The 17,253-nt window shown below is 46.7% G+C and overlaps 2 protein-coding genes and 1 long non-coding RNA gene across 3 annotated transcripts in view; 1 reads left to right on the forward strand and 2 right to left on the reverse strand.

Annotated features, from left to right (window-relative positions):
* LOC1269727 (lachesin) overlaps nt 1–17,253 on the forward strand; it is a 28,889-nt gene that overhangs the window by 7,148 nt on the left and 4,488 nt on the right. The window lies entirely within an intron of this gene.
* Nucleotides 4,380–9,292, reverse strand: LOC133391173 (uncharacterized). The gene is made up of 3 exons (XR_009764661.1): nt 8,092–9,292; nt 5,554–8,008; nt 4,380–5,169 (listed from the first exon to the last, which is right to left on the reverse strand). It is a non-coding gene; the product is annotated as an uncharacterized LOC133391173 (long non-coding RNA).
* On the reverse strand, nt 14,854–15,411 carry LOC133391172 (uncharacterized). The gene has a single exon (XM_061642775.1). The coding sequence runs from the start codon at nt 15,382–15,384 to the stop codon at nt 14,947–14,949; it is 438 nt and encodes a 145-aa protein (XP_061498759.1). The 5' UTR covers nt 15,385–15,411; the 3' UTR covers nt 14,854–14,946.

Genomic DNA, 17,253 nt, shown 5'->3' on the forward strand with positions numbered 1-17,253 from the left:
AGAAGAATAGAAGCTAAAGCTTCTTCACTAAGTAAAAGAACTTATCCTCCCATAAACGACAAGAGATGTTCGGGGGAATGGGGCGTTAGATAAATAGACGTTAATTTGAAAGCCCACCCTTGTTCCAGGGAGACACAAACACACACAACAAACTGACTACTGCACCCAGGAAAACCGGAGTTCATCAAGATTTCGGCAGGAGCTTCGGTGTGTGCTCATTAAATGATAATTACGGGAAGGGAGAAGTCGTTGTCGTCGTCGTCGTCGTTGTTGCCTTTTACCTTGATTAGATTCTTGCTTCTTGCGTCGTACGCTCACGCTCTTGTTACAGGTTCAATAAACCGCGGTCCCATGATGGAACAAGCGCGTCTATTGGCAATACAGCGTGTGTCACTTCACTTGAACCATTGGTGCAAGTATCGAAAACTTCACTTCCAATGAGATATCCTCACTATTAACGCCACAACAAAGAAGTCGTATCTTTGTTCCATCGTTGCAAGATCTTTGGCTCCAATGGCGTCGGGGTTTCTTCTACCATTGCGTGACGCCAGCCAACAGAAATTAGCTTCCAATGGTGTAGAAAACACTCGCAAAGCCAGCCAGCCAGCATATAACGGTTCGAACAGGGCTCTTCCCTGTTGTCGATCGCAACATCATCATCATCTTCCTGCAATTATATTACCGGCTGCATAAGATGCAAATTAGATCCACCGTGAAGAGCAGTGATAACTGCCAACTCCACACAGCAGCCTCCTTCTTCTTCTCTTCTGCCACACCATTAGGGATGATGATCGCTGGATCGCAGGCCCTACAACCGCCGTTGCGTTCTTTGCGGGTAGATGTCCCTAAAGTTGCGTGAAGCGAAGCAAAGTCGTGAACTCGTGGGCCTGTGTCTGTGTGTGGAAGTGTGGATTATAATTCAATCGATTAGCTTCCCGGTTTTTTGTGTTTGGGTTTTGCGGTTTCACGGCCGTATCGAAGCCGGCTCCAACGGGATTTTCCCGTCCATCCATCCATTCTTCGATTGTGCTTCGATCGGCGGCTGATATCTTCTCCCTCGCCTAGATCTCTGCGGTTCAATAGATTAACCCAGCGGACGATTGACTGGAGGTTGTCGAACGGGGAGTTGTGTGGAGTTGCAATCAAATCACCGTTGGACGCGCGCGGTTCTTCCTATCTCTCCTTCTCCTAGCTTCCCGTTTCCAACGCGACAACAACGATGCGCGTTCGTTCGGGCGCGCTTGCTGCACCAGCGCAGGTCGATGACTTCTAACCGATGATGATGATGTGGGGCAAAGAGGAGGGTCGTCGTTATACACGAGGGCTTCGATTTCTAGCTTTTGCCCCCCCGGAACTCCCCCACCACCCTACAGGAGAAGACCTCCACATTTTCTCATTGTTTTGGAGAAGAACGCGCGAGAGTTGTGCGCGAGAAGAGATGCACAAAACCCAGTGGCGCACAAAACCCGCTTGCGCTTGGGATGTTGCGCCGCCAGAAGAACATGGCTCCATTGTGTGTGCAGTTTATGTTGTGTAGTACATTCTATTCGACGCGACCGCGCCGGCATTGCCGAGCCCAGTTTTTCTTCTTTCTCTGTCCCACAGTCTTTTTTCCAGTAACGGGTGCCAATTATTGCGCGAGATGGGGGCACATAAATTTAATAGCAACAAGGCAACCCATCTCACGCGCGCGCGTTGAACCAGCTCCAAACTCGGATCGATCGCGTCAATCAACTTTGCTCCCCAATTTCGGAGGTTAGGTTCAAATTTATCACCGACAGCGCCAAGGGCTTACGTCGCTGCACAGGTCGCTTTGTGTGGAGCCCAGAAACGAACAAAAAGCCGGTGCAAGAAATGTTTTAAATTTAACTTTATTGCCCATAATGTGTTGGTGCGCCCATCGTTGTCGTCATCATCATCATGAAGCGTCGTGACACGCCCGGAAGCAGTGTCGAATCGTGTGTAATGTTACCTAACGAACGACGAAACGTGTCGCACTGAAAGTGTCATGTGTGTGATCATCATGTACACGGTAAATAGCTCTTTCTTCGTTCTCTCTCTCTCCTTCTCTCGCTCGATCGCGCACCCGCGTATCTCGATGATCGATTGTAAAATAAACAAACGCAATCGGGGCTAGGGCACGATAGATCGATCTATGTGTGTGTGTGTGTGTGTGTGTGTGTGGGCTAGTTACGGGAATGTAACGGAATGACGCCCTCAGTGTTTCCCCCGTAGACTTGTTTGCCATACAAGTGAGTCTCTAGGAACTGCTTACGATTCTAGCTTACGATGCGTAACGATAACCTTTCTGTCGTTCTACCCTCAAACCACGCCACCTTCTACCACGTTCCTCCAAGAAACGAACGATGGCAGAGCGTGAGCTCACTCACCAACCAAGTAGGCCTCGCGATCGTGAGCGTTGGCTGGTGGTGGCGTTGGCTTTTCTCAACATAATTGCACCAATTAAGTGGCCTTCTTTTCCTCTTTGTTGTTGCGTACAAACAACACACACACACGGAGAAGACACTGGATGACGATCAACACTTGGGTTTGGAAAAGATTCTACACACACCGACATGCTGCGGCCTTAGAGTTTGGGGAAGTTAGGTTAGGTCGTACTAAAGTAATCGCCGGGGGCATACGATCCAAATGGTCATTGGTCTGTAGATGAAACGATCTGATATCTCGCGTGCGCAACAAAATGACACATCTCTCCCCCCAAAGCAAAACTCTGCTGTTTGTGGAGAGACCACCGTCCGACCGGGCTTGTGATGTGTGTCCAAGCGCTCGGTCAGTCTTTGCGGGTCGCCGCGCCAAGAGGGCAAGAGCATTATTATTTAGTCAACCATTATGGTCGCAGATGATGGTCGGTCTTTGAAGGCGGCCGTCTACGCGACCCGCTTTACAGAGAGAGAGAGAGAGGGGAAAGAAGTGCGTGCGGGCAGATGACATTAATCGGGGTGACATTAATAGATCGAGAAAAATAAATACCCCTTCAGACAACGACAACGACGATGATGATGACAGTGTAAATGGACAGAAGATCAACAATCAATTTGCAACGCGTTACTGGACGAAAGAGGTTTAGTGCAATCGGTATTGGGCAGCGTTTGTAACTGTGGTGTGTCACTGTTGTTCCGATCTGTGTTGGTCGTTCTTTGCCTTTTGATGGTCCAATTTCTCTTCGTTTTGGAGCACTTTGTCTTTGGTTTTTGATAACAAGCCGTGCGCTTCGAACAAGTAATTAGCGCAAACTCAGCTAAAGGGCTCCCGCTTCCTGTTCTAGTTTTCCCACAAAGATGAATTGAAAATACACCACAATGCCGACGGCGGTTTGGGGTCAGTTTTATGAGTGTGCGTTTGCTCTGAAATTAAATAGAACGCACAAAACCACCCACCTTCAAGCTCACGATCATGATCGTGATAATGCTACTAGTAATCGGAACAGATTAGTTGCCGTTTTTTTGAGAAAACGAGGCTTAATGCCAAGGGAACTTTGGGGCGGCTGACTCCACTGAGAGGAAGAGGAAAATTGGGCTACGGGAACGGGATGATGAGCGGCATATTGTTGCTGTACTCTACTGTAAGCTCCAGGTTTTTTGTTCGGTTCGTTTCGTTTGGGAAGAAAAAGCTAGCAAAGCTAATATATTCAACACTTTCTAGTCTAGTCGACTGCTTACTGCTGCTGCTGCAAGGCAAGTGCAGCGAACGATTTGGCCCGTTCGCATTCAGTTTTTTGCTCTATTTTGCAAAAATAAAAGAGAAAATAGTTCCACTAAAAGGGAACCAAGTACACACACACAGTATTGTGCGGCCTTTTTGTGCCACTTATGCTAATCTACGGTTGTGCTGCATATAGTTGCCCAAACTCTGCACTGTGAGTGCATCATTTCCATAGAAAGCACCGACAAAGATATCACAGCGCACACAATAGAGGGAAACGCTTGTTTCAAGAATAATTTGCTCTGATTTATTTGCTCTGTGCCTGAATGCCTAAGACAGTTTAATGCTGAGTGGTGTGCTGTAACCGTTTGTTTTGAAGATATAAAACAAGAATTAATGAATGGCACTTTGTCATCATATCGTTATCGGTATGAAGACGACCTCATAACCATCCCAACTCGTCAACCATTTTATGCACCAATCTCCCGAGTTCAGGATATGCAAATAACAAAAACCCCTTTTTCACCTCGTCCAGCGTTACCGGAAATGGCCGTGAATTTGTCGCCATTGCACGGAGCTCTGGCTGCCGCCATTTGCCGGCAAATCACACACACCCTGTCTCTCGTCTTTTCGTCCCCTTTTTTCTTGGTGACCTTATTACATTGTGCTGCTGCTGCTGTGTGTGTGTGCTAAAAACCCCCGACCGACCGACCGACCGACCAACCGACCGGAAAGCTCTCGAGAAGTGCATGATGCTGCCCTGCCGTGATTCGTTACGTATGATTGACATTGAATGTGTAGATAATTGCGTCCAAACGGTCACGATGGGAGAGCCGAGAGAGGGTTTCCTAACCTCAAACAGTCAAGCGATGTTGGTCTGCATACAAAAAAAGTTGAATGGTTAACAGAAATGGATCATGCCAGGTACGGAATTGCTACCAGTTACAAGGGGGTTTCATCAATCCCTCAGGCCTGGGCCCTTTCTGTATGTGTGAATGTTAAATCCCTTGCACAGTCTGGACAATTGAATGCCAATTATCGTGTAACTAATATACTTGCCCCCAGTTTCACCGGTTACAGGGGACGATCAAGTACCCTGCGACGGTTGGTCCCGTCCGTCGCGCAAGGATCGCACAACGAGGATCCTCCCCTTCTACTCTCGCTAGCCTGGAGCGCCAGTTTCGCTTTACAAAAAGGATGGGCCAAGTGTGAACTTCATGAATCCGGATTCCTTCTATAGCCCAAGGAGGAGGAAGGTCTTAGCAAAACGGAGGGTTGCTGGTTCCTTCTCAAGTGTTCTACCCCGTTTCTTTGTGACGTTCTTTTCCCGCGTGCAGTTGACACTCCTCCAGGGACGCACTCTTACGGGCAATTCCGCATGTGTGAGACCTTTAATCCCTTCACACACAGACAGCTCTCTTGGCTTTTCCAGCACGTTTTTGAGATTGGAAGCGGAAGTGAGTTGGATGAGCATCGACAACTGGTTGCAGTAGTGGCTGGTGGTATCTGTAACGGTGGTCACAATAAAAGTTTTATTAGGTTATCAAAATAGTTTTACTACCGTCGGCAATGTCTCTCTCCCTTTCTCCCTTCGCTACATCTAGATCATTGAGGTTGGTTCGGACATTGGCCATAAAAAACTAGGAAAGGGATATCATATGAACATAACGAACGAAGCTAGATTTTTACAGCACTCCAAGAGTCTATGAAGGGTAACCTCCCAAAAAAAACTCACACACAATTCCCTTTCTTCTGGTCCTAAGCATACTCAACAGCGTGCTGTGCTGGTCGGTCACATCCAATCCGTTATTCGGACGACTTCCGGCCGAGCGGAAAATTAGCTATTCATAACAATTAATAACAAGTTAGCGGTGTATGGGACTGGCTTACCGACCGATGCCGCGGCACACGGGGACAGGGCCAAAAGAATTGAGAAATGATTTGCTGAAGCTACTGACGGCTGGCTAAATGATCCTCCGTGAAGAGGAACTAGGGGAACTTCTCTGCGCCTGCTTTGATTGTTCACTGCAATAAACCGCTGCGTCAAGAGAAGCTGGAAAAAGGGGTGCTGAGCAGAGAACAGCGGGATCTAGCAGGCTGGTAAAAATATGGTTCCCTCCTCTCCCACTTCACCTACCACGGGAAAGTACTCCTTTTTATCACCCTTTTTCTCCCTTTCCGCGATGCACACAACTGCATAATACAATGCGTAATCCACTCACGGGCTAGCAACGCTCACGCACAGCAGCTTCCCTTTTTCACAGTAGTTGCCATAATGGATGATTGGATTCGCTGCAGCAATAAAAAAAGGATTCTCCTATTCTCGTTACCCTTTGTGTGTGTGTTTTGCATAGTAGTGAGCTAATAAATTTGGTCCATAATGATGAAAATATGGCGACAACTTCAACAAGCATGTCGCGAAAACGGAGATCGTCGATCGCAAACAGATGGAAGATATGTATGTATTGGACAGACGGTTCCTATGCGACATTAGACACGCCCTTTAGCATCGAAGGGGTAGGGTGAATGTAGAGAGGACCGTTGCGGCAACTGTTATTATTACTATTATTTGTCCAAACGTGTTCTTCATGCGATTGCATGTTCAAAGCTCACATATGCCGATCAGGACGCGATCGACCCGAAATATGTTCCCCCTTTTTTGCGGAATTGTATAAATATTATTTTAGGATCGAATGCATCCGCCCCGACAGTTACCCGTCCTTAATGCCCCAGCTATAGAGCAGGGATCGATTTTTTGGGGTATTTTTTAAAAGGAAACTGCCGACGCGTCGTAACGAAATTGGAAATTCCAGGTGAAGAAAGCCCATTTCCGTGTGTTTTCGGATGGTTTTTTGGGCCTCTGGTCTCTGTTCCGACAGGGTAAAACGCACTGAACGTTATTTTTATTTGCCCAATCGTACCCATGATTTTCCCATTGCTCCGTTATCTATTTCGTCCTATTTGAGTTCGCTTTCGTACACTCTGCGGACGATTATTATTATTCCCCGATTGCGGAATGTTTATTTTGCTGGCTTCTCGGTACGGGTTTCCTCTCTTTTTTTTTGTTGACATTTCCGTTATGACCCTACAACGAATGAAAAAAAAGAAAGGAAAATATACAGTAATGCAGCTAGAAATTGTGCATTCACAACGTCGTATGGCGTAGAAAAGGATCATTAGTTTAACTGCTACATCACTTACCTTCACCGGTGCACCGATTGTTGTGAGGGTAGGTACACACAGTGGCCAAATCAGCATGAAGTAGGCAAAAAAATGGTTGCATCCGCCACGCACAATAGATAGTTAATTGGAAGTTGCACTTTGAAGAGGAGAGAAGAGGACTCTCCCTTCCTTCCGTGCTCTTTCACCCCGAGGACACCCCACCAGTGGCCGGCTAGTGAAGGATAAATTATCCATTTTTCATACCTCCACCCCTGTGTTCGAGGTGAATTAAGCGATGCAAAACCGCATTCGTCGTCCTGGCGTCACTGTCAATTGCTGTCATAAACATCGTCATGGCCCTTGGGCACCACTTTTTTTCTACCGCAGGGGTCGCAAAAATCAACCAAACGCAACGGCAGTAACGGATAGAGAAGAGGAGCAATATTTCGATCAAAATCGGTGCATTTTTTGTGGTAATACTGCAAAGGACATTTAAAAGAAGGTCCTGTTTATGTTCTACTCACACACACACATACAAACTCTCCCTCTCTTCCCCTCCGGCTTGTTACGAAGGAAAAATATGAAACCAATCCAAATAAACCCGAAATTCAAATGTGTGCTGCTTTATGTTGTGTGTAATCGTTTTATGGTCAGACAGACAGGGAGAGAATAAAACAACAAAAATGTTGAAACTTCGTCCTCCTCCTCCTCGTCGGCCTTGTAATAACAATATCGGTGACCGTGACCGTCGCTGAGCGGTCCTGGAGGTTTATGGACTTTTGGGCTGGATGGGAGTAGAAAGTGTGTATAAATTTTCGTTCCCGAATGTTGTGTTTTGTTTTTGGCGGGGGATGGAGAATAGATCAACATATATTGCCCTTGCCGTACAATATTTCAGAAAGGTTTATTATCATTTTGGTGCCTTTTTGCCATTTTATGACAGCCACACACGAGGACGAGACGACGTCGAAAAGGAGGCTCCGAGTGTGTGTATCCAGCCAGTCAGGCAAATAGTCCCAAATTTACATAGAGTGTAGAGTGTGGAAGGTTTGTCCAGAGCGTTGAATTGATTGGATTTCCGACTTAGTAGTACACGTTTCTACGGATAAACTAACAAAACCCCTGATTGAAGGACCTCGCGCAGCCAACTCCTTCACTGTAGTGTGGTGGCTTACCTGTCGTCCTGAAAGGAAAGAGAAATAATGATGGCAAATGACTGACGTGGACTGCGTGTTCTTAAAGAAAAGAAAAAAAAAATGCACTCACCGGGAAAAGTAATGGCGACATCCGGACTAGACACGCTTTTAACCGTACGATTTGCCACGCAGACGCGTAACCAAGTGCTGCGGTTTGTTAGTTTGCCCGCGTGTATGGGTGTGAGTTTTTTTGCTTCCCTTTTTGAGGTTAGTTTATGTCTCTCGCCCTCCACCAACAACACGGCACGCTAGGATCGGCAGGGAGCAAAGTCCGCCACCGCCAACTCTGATCGATGGTCCTGGAAGGTAGAATTTGACGCGTGGAAGAAAACATTTCATGCTCAAGTGAACCCTAGACACGCAACATTTCCTTCCCCTTTTCCAGGAAGATATGATAATTTCCACCGACAAATTTGAAGCTCAAGCGACCGGATAGACAGGACATTCACTATCAAAAGTTCATCCAACCTGTGTGTGCGTGGGGTTCAAGTATCCACACCCTGTTTTGTCCAGAAACAACAGCAAAAAAACATCCTGGTGACGCTGTGCGCGGTGATGGTGGTGGTGGTAATGGATAAATGGTGCGACTTTAATGTACCGTTGGGTGTCAAAACCCCATTTCCTGCTGGTGCTGCTGTCGTTGCTGCTCTGGAAACAGTTTAGATACTTTCTAATTAGCGGCGGTGAACAGCAGAGCGTGTTAACTTGTTTTTTTGGGACCCGAAACCCCTATTTTGGGTAGGGGAAAGTGTTGCTTCGAATTGATAACGAGCGAGACGGACACCGAGGAGACACCGACGGTTTCGTGCGTATCCTTACCGAGCAGGATAATATGAAATGAAAACAACGCGTTAACATGCCTTTTTTGTCACTTAAAAAGGGTTTTAGTTTGATTAAACAAAACAAAACTTTGCTTAATTAGTTGTTGTACCGTTTTAGGGAATTTTTGGGGACAGTTCGAAAATAACCTTTGGGTGGGGGAAACAATATGCACTCAACTCGTATCGAGATGCGCATCCTTCTCCCCCTTCATAACGGCAATGAAATAAATCAATTAACATGGTTGTGACACATTGTCTTCTGGGTGGGCCCCAAACATGAAGAAACCAGAGAGAAAGAGACGTTTTGCTAAGGACTGGCCCCTTAGGGCGTTCTGACCATGAAAACTCTGGCGTACGATTTATTCATTCCCTCTCTGCTCCCTTGGGGGAAATGAAGAAAATTTCCGGAGTGCCGTCGTTTTGCTCTGTTGTGTCGAGAAGGGAGCTTGCTTTTAGTGCGAGACCGTTTTAGAGCGAGATTAACTTCGGTTGGCTAATCGGTCGTAAACGCAACGAGATAAGTGAATTAGTGACACTCGCTTTGATTCATTTTCCTAATGCAAACACGTGCTTCTTGTGGGAGGAGAAGAAGGAAGATAAAATGTACACTACGGGGATTAATAAAATAATATGGCTTGTATGAATTATTACAAAACCAAACACTAAAATAGAAGTGGTGTCGTTGTACAATCAATATTTTGCACAATTTCTTGCCTCTATCCTGGGTCTTCTGGGTGTAGTAAAAAAACACCCCATCCTCGGTAATAGACGTTCGTGTCTGACTCGATCGATGAAATCTTTTCCTGGAAATGTCGCAAAAAAAATGCCGGGACGCCCGCGCAGAAAATGAATAAATCATTCGTCCGTTACAACAAAAAAAGGAAACTTACAGCGAGGGAGTGCGAAGGTAGTTATTACTCGTGTTTGAAGTTTTACCACCATATTGTTATGAATATTTTATATGTCCTTTCGGGACAGCGTGTATATACATGGCCAGCAGCAGCAGACCGCTGCTCTTTATGCACTATCATTGCAATTAACGTTTCGATTATCGAGCGTCTGCAATCTGTATTGTCTGGACAGTGTGCAGTGCCATCGGGAGAAGAATGTCTCAATTTTCATGCGCTCTACTAATGCTTACTCATTTAATTCCCTTTTTCCATACTAAAAGCAGGAAAGAAGAATTATTTCCTTTTAGAGAGGGGAACCTTTGTTGTATCGTCGTGGTCGTGGCGTCATCTTCTCAAAAATGGAATCTAAAAAAAAGGGAAAATCAATATTCTTTGCTAGCTTTGGAAGAAGGAAGAAGCCGACTTCTACCCGGGACAATATGACATTTTTCCATCCGTGTTTCTTCGTCTACGTTGCAAGATGCGTGTTAGATGACGCACACTCTCACACCCACACCTACATTCTACGTTAGGCGGCCTCCCTTTTCTCTAATTGAATTCTGGACAGCATGATAAAGTGCAGAATTGTCCTACCAATCCCCCTCAATGCGCTACTCCACCCCACCACCACCTTCTCCACACTATGATAATTGTAATTAATTAAAATTTCATTGCTTCGGTTCAAAAGCCCCGCACATCGAAGAAAGGGGGAAGGTTGGGAGGTTCGGTCAGCGTTGCGATGAGGTCAGTTGAAAATTGCACTTGCAACAAACTCACGCACTGCTACTGGGGTGTTCCCCGTTTTGGCTTGTCCCGTGAGTGGGCGTTTTCCGTGGTAGGGCGAACTCCTCTCCCCCCTCCCATACCAAAAAACAACCAGTACCACCCGGCGGCAACATAATCCCATCAAAGAACTGGCGCCAGCTGGTGAACGAACCGGCAACCGGCTAAATGGAAATGTGTATGTGTGTGTGTTTACCTTTTTTGCCCCAACAATCATAAAAAAGGGAGCATAAAGGGTAATGTGGGAAAAGAGGAGAGCCTAGCCAAAGGGGATGGCTAACATGACAAAACTGCACCTGCTACTTTTACTGCAAATAAAAGCAGCAATACTCTACCTACTGCCACAGGCAGAGCGTGCGTGCGCGATATCCTTTTTTATGAACAGAACACACACAAAAAAGAACCTCCCTCAACCTCGGTGAGTAATTTCCGCGCGCGCGTGTCCTTTTTCGCTTTTGCATTGTCTCGGTGCTGAAACGGTATGATATCGTTCCTCCTTTCGTTCGCGTTTCGCTCGTGTTCTTGATTTCATTTCCGGTGCATGATTTCACTCCTCCGCACCATCCCCGCGAGTGGAGTGCACGACGAAAAAGGACGAACAATTTATGTCCCGCAACATAAAGGGCTGAAAAAAAGAAAAGAAATCAAGCGTAAATATTCGGTCGATTGGTTATAATTTTTATCTGCGCGCAAGGGTTAGGGAGTAGTAGTAGTAGCAGCTTGGTTTGTTTGTGGTTTTGTGAGGGTTGGACATTTAACAAAAACATAAACGTTATATTTTTCCATTAAGCAATAAAGTATAAAATTTAATACCCCACTATGTATCGTAAATCGTAACCAGTAAGTGTCAAATGACTCCGTTCAGGTCGTCCAGGCGAGCTGTTAAGCGGTAGTAATCTGTTTCCCTCCCGGCAGACGTTTGGGAATGGTTATTTGATCGAATGATTTTGTCTGTTTCCATCGTTTTAGGTGTGTATGACCGTTAACGTATCGAACGCGCGGAGTGGTAATGCAATCCCTGATCCATGTACAAACAGTATTTGAGTTTCCATTTGGATTTCCATCAAAACCGTTTCTACCGACCCAACCCGTATATATACACGAACATCACCAACCCTGGCCAACGGAAGTCACAAACCCCCGCCGTTGGTACCAATCCGAAGTGGCAATGTTGACACACGGTGGTGGCGCACGCTTTGCATTTCTTTTTCCCCGTTTGTTGGGGGATGGTTTGTCCCTCTAGGTGTAGGACGCTTTGTGCGACATATGCTGGTGGTTTGTAGCACCGTTTTTTTGTTGTTGTCAACCCGGTATCCCGGTTGCAAGGCGCGAAAAACTCATCCCACACAGTGTGTGTTTGGTCATTGGGACGGGCGGACAAACGGGAGAGAGAAAACGCGCGTCCGGTTGCCATCATCATCCCGGGGCATGTGCCCGAGTGAAATCGAACGAGGGATATACGGGAATTGACAACGACAAAACGGCGCTGTGCGCTTGTCCTTGCTACTTCACACAGACAGCGGTGGTAAAGAAGCGACTGTCAGGACAGCTAATTTATGAGCGAACACACGCTTTCAAAAACCTACCCAAACAGCCCGAGATTTCCAACCCCGGGAGTAATGTGATTTCAATGACACACGGGCCAGGATTTACCTTTCCCTTTTCACAGAGGAGAGTGTGATGTGTCGCCCGGTTAAAAGTCGTTAAAATTGTCAAACTACTGCCGTGTTTGGGCATTGTCCTTGCCCTTGTACACGTCGTCCGGGCATGAGGTTATGTTTCGTGGGATGTGAGATACCAATCGAACCTCCTTTCCCTTTCGAACCCCCGGGGACGACGTTGAGCGTAAATGGAGAAAGGTACAAGAGAAACGTCGAATATGCTTTCGCACGTATCCGGTGCTCGCTCGTGTGTGTAGTGTGTGTGCCGGCGAGAAAGGTATGGGGTTGCAGATGCAGAATCGAGACGAGGAGAGTCAATCGGTGGCACAATCCTTTGCAATACCGAGGGCACTGCATAGCGCGCTCTCCTAACTGGTGATGTGTCCTTTCACTCCGCCCTTCCGGTTAGGGCATTAGCTCGTTCGGAAGGGAGGGCGATGGAGGAGATGTAAGGGTGTGGCTTCCGGTGTGCATGTTGCCATTAGCTTATCAATCAGGAAAGTGCGAGCTCTTGTCGAGGTTTTTAGAGGGGCAGTTTTTACCGATGTGTCCTTTTTTACTTCCGGGCGTTTTGAAGGAGAACGCCAATGAAGGGATTGCGATCTGTTGGTAAAAAAAGAAAACATTTTAAAAAATGAACAGAGACCAAATAATGAAGACAAATACTAACGTATCATACTACCTCTGTTTCAATGCAAATTTTCACTTGCGAAACGTTCCATTCTTCCGTATCACCATCGACCTCCATACATGCCATTTCCGGTTATTTAGCTCGGTGAACTAAAAATCGTACACTCTAGATAAAGTGCGCTTTACAAACAACAGTGCACCGTCACCACACACACACACACAGTGTATCTAGGTTTCCATTTCCTGACAGCCATGGTGCCTGAAGTGCCAGGGAGTGTGAGCGCATCCATGCGCATCCGAAAAATGCACCACCAATGCACCAACCAGTGGAAATGGTGGAAACAGTTGGTGACAAAATAATCTTTAAATAATTAGCTGATGCGTTTTACTAACGGTTCTAGCCCACCATTGGAAGTGTGCATGCATTCGGCTTGCATATGCACAAATGCTGCTAATGAGCAATGCATTTGTCTGCCCAACCCCGGGCGAAACGGAAGAGACCCCAGGAGACCCGTGTCACCACACCAGGCACACACACCACAGCTGACAGAGCGTGTTTGCAGGCAGACAATGAAGCGACAAATTGAGTTTCACATTCTGATGCTATTTAGGTCTTAACGAGATATTGGCGTTGGTGTTCCGGATTTGGACCAGTAATAGGTTCTCTCTTTTCGCTAGCTTTCCATAGGTTCCATAGTGCGCCCATCTGGTGGAGCTAGGGGTACGGAAAGAATCGTACGTTGCAGCTTTATTTGCAACTTCAAACGAATAAAAACTGTAATCGTTGAGGCCGCACCCACCAGCAGCAGCCATCGGCCACCAATTAACTGTTACTTTGGCTGGATGAAAGCGAAACTCGCAACTGCAACAGCTGCTACTGCCTGCCTGCCAATTCCCTAATCGAGTTCGTTAATTCCACCATCGAAACCTATCATTACACATCCACACTCTGCTTCCACTGTGCTGTATGGCGCTCGCATGTTATGACAGGCCCACATTTAATGCCCCGAGAGAATCGACACTGATGTTGTGCGCACAAAAACCCTGAATTGTAGAACTCCGCCCTTAATAAGATTTGGCAAAAAAATGATACATACCCGAATCCGGGTGTGTTCGACTTTTCTAGTACCGTATTGCTATTGGAGTGTGTATAATCGCATACGTTTAGTTCGATTGTTGAAAGAACCTTTTTATGTAGACCTTAAAAAAAGACAGAAAGAACAGATGAAAGCGAATGCATCTCTCGAACGCCATAGTTTGTTAAAAAGGAAACAATAGAAAACTTACTTCACCGACCCTCTTGTGCTTGTTTCGCTCCAGCAAATCCTTAATAAACCAAACAACTTTCACTATCCGGCTGTGCATCGTAAGCCGGCCGGCTGGAAAGAGGTAGCGTTATAAGTGGATTAAATCCCAGACACCATCAGAGGCCGACGATGGTCCCGAAGGCTCGGTCCTATGCACCATATCCAGACCAGGGCTCGACAGATAGGGATGATTCGGACGGGGTGAGAGAAAGGATCGCATCCTTTTGGGACAGATACTTGTCACACAGGGCGCGCCGCCGTCGCCGCCGCCGCCGAATGCAGTTGTGATGCTCATCCGTCACGAACCGTATTAGTGCGCACGATGGCACAATCCGCTTACTGCTGGCAATATCTCACCAGACCACGCGAGCCCCCGTACCAGTCACGTTGGCGGCTGTTGACAAAACAATGCGGAAAAGCAACGCTTCGCTAAGTTCCAGCTGTCACACAACTTCCGCTTCGGAAATCAAACACAATACTACTACTGCTGGCATGGGTTCGGGAGATGGTGAAGGGATCGTGGACTACTTGATTGCTGCCCGACTTGGTGACTTGGGTTGCTGGGGGATGTTCGCTAGCAGTGCGATAGTTCCACTTCACCTACGAATCTGCATTCGGGAACTGGACTGTGTCTACTGTGATCACGCATATTCCGAGACAATAATGAGCTAAAGCCGACACTTACCTGTGAACCGTAACCTGCGTCCCTTCGCTTAATGACACTACCAACAACTCCACTGTTACTTTCAGCAATTCAAATCGTTTTATTGGCTCTTGAAACTGCATACCCTTTACAGATGAGATGAACGTTACGTCTTCGTCGCCATTCTTCTTCAACCCTGAGCTGTCTGAGAATTAGGTCCTCGGCGACGCTGCTGCTTGGCGGTGGTCGTCTTCTGCGTGAAGCGCTTGTTGAACTGCAGACGACGCTTGGCGCGTCCCGTTTTGCGCTTCGACTTGTCTTTCTTCTCCACTTTCGGCGTTTGGCCCTTAACCTTGCCGGCACGGGCCAACGAACCGTGCACCTTTCCGCCCGGGAGGCTCACCAAGTACTCTACTGGTTTGGACGGTGCAAACTGACCCAGGAGCATAGTGCCGGGAACGTACCTTCCTTCGTACCATATCGAGATACGGTGAAATTCTTCGCCAAATATTTGCTTTATCAAATCGTTGATAGTTTCGGTTTTCTTCAGCCTTACTGCGGCTAGCCGTTCTTGTATCATTAAATCAAATTCATCCATCTTGAGGTTTAATTTTCCGAAAGAGATCATTCCGGAGTTCAGCTCGTTACGCCTGCTGTGTTAAGGCCGGGCTACATTGATCGTACTCCGTAGTGTAATTTCGATTTTCACTAGCGCATCTGGCGGCGGCTGGTGGAAGCTTTTTTTGGTCGTCGGGGGAATGGTCGTGTTGGATCTCAAAATTAATTAGTTTTTACACCGTTTTTTTATGCGAAAACGGCTGAAATACTTGCACAATATGTTTGTCTATCAATTACAAAGCTTTTCCAGTCCAGTTAAAGTAAAAAACATAGAAAAATAACATATTTTCTGGAGCGGCTCCACATTGTTTATCAAAATGCTTCGGTCAGCCGCCGCCAGATGCGCTAGTGAAAATCGAAATTACGCTTGCGAGTACGATCAATGTAGCCCGGCCTTTACGTCAACTGTGTTCTCGTCTCTTTCGCCAGTTTGAAGGCCGGGCTACATTGATCGTACTCGCAAGTGTAATTTCGATTTTCACTAGCGCATCTGGCGGCGGCTGGTGGAAGCTTTTTTTGGTCGTCGGGGGAATGGTCGTGTTGGATCTCAAAATTAATTAGTTTTTACACCGTTTTTTTATGCGAAAACGGCTGAAATACTTGCACAATATGTTTGTCTATCGATTACAAAGCTTTTCCAGTCCAGTTAAAGTAAAAAACATAGAAAAATAACATATTTTCTGGAGCGGCTCCACATTGTTTATCAAAATGCTTCGGTCAGCCGCCGCCAGATGCGCTAGTGAAAATCGAAATTACGCTTGCGAGTACGATCAATGTAGCCCGGCCTTGACAGTCGGGCTTTTATTCGCTTCGCTATTGGGCTGACAGTTGTCAAAAAAAAAAAAAAAAAAAAAAACGATTCCGACCATTCTGTTGTGGAGGAGCTGTGTGTGCAGAGAAGTTTGTCGATTTTCGTGTGATTCGCTACCAAAAAAGATTAGTCAACACGAGAGGAAACATTCTGCGTAGTCCTTGAGATAAGTGGATTATATCACCCGACCCATCCAGTTTGGCTTTCCCTACTTTCCCTGCTTTCCCATGGAGAGGTGCACCAGTTCCTGGTGCGAAAAGGGACGGGATAAGCCGCCAGGGAACCGTCCACCGACGGTTCAGAAGATCATTTGTATTTGTCGTGTGTTGTCGGGTGCATTTTGTAGCGCATCCCCAGGCAAGCGCTCACAACCGTATTGCCAAACGATGCTCTTCCACCCATCATCGGTGGCGGTGTCGGATCCGGTCATTGAAGTTTATCGTTTTTCTGAACCCTCGGACACACGTGGTGGAGGATGCATACAACAAAACAATAAAAAGAAAAGGTTCCTTTGTAGAGAACTTCTGCGCGCTTCTGCATAGGTTTGTATCATTGAACAAAGCCCGCAGGTCCGATTTTGATGAAGTAGGATAATAACATTTACCTCCCCTTTTTCATACAGGGCACTGAAACGGAGTCGCCGTCACACCACCACTACCACCACCAGCACAATACCCTTGTTAGGAATGCCTGCCGGGTGCCGGGAGTTTCGGTTTTATGGGTGACAATTTTCAAACCCAACTAATTGTAACAACGGACGGGGGAAACACTCGAAAACCAAACCAACCGAAAAAATGAAGCGAAAGGTGACAAGAACAAACTCGTGTACTCGAGAACGCACCATGAGGATTAATTTCTCCGCGGTGTCAGGAACGTGCCCCCCTCTCCCATCGGGGTCCTATTTCCCGGCCCTTAATCCGTCGAAACGCGGAGCTGTTGTGCAATACTGAGCGATTCATTGACATGCAGGAACTGTCCGTTGAAGTGCGTTTCTCGGTGAACAGATCGGGGCCATTCCTTCGTTTCGATTGCTCAGTGTGCATACTTGATCAGTGGTTGCTGTCCGCG

Source organism: Anopheles gambiae, chromosome 2 (assembly GCF_943734735.2).
Source record: "Anopheles gambiae chromosome 2, idAnoGambNW_F1_1, whole genome shotgun sequence".
Taxonomy (NCBI): domain Eukaryota; kingdom Metazoa; phylum Arthropoda; class Insecta; order Diptera; family Culicidae; genus Anopheles; species Anopheles gambiae.

Bases quoted from the DNA above. Each gene is read 5' to 3' on its own strand.
- LOC133391172 (XM_061642775.1), bottom strand. From the start codon at position 15,384: ATGATCTCTTTCGGAAAATTAAACCTCAAGATGGATGAATTTGATTTA.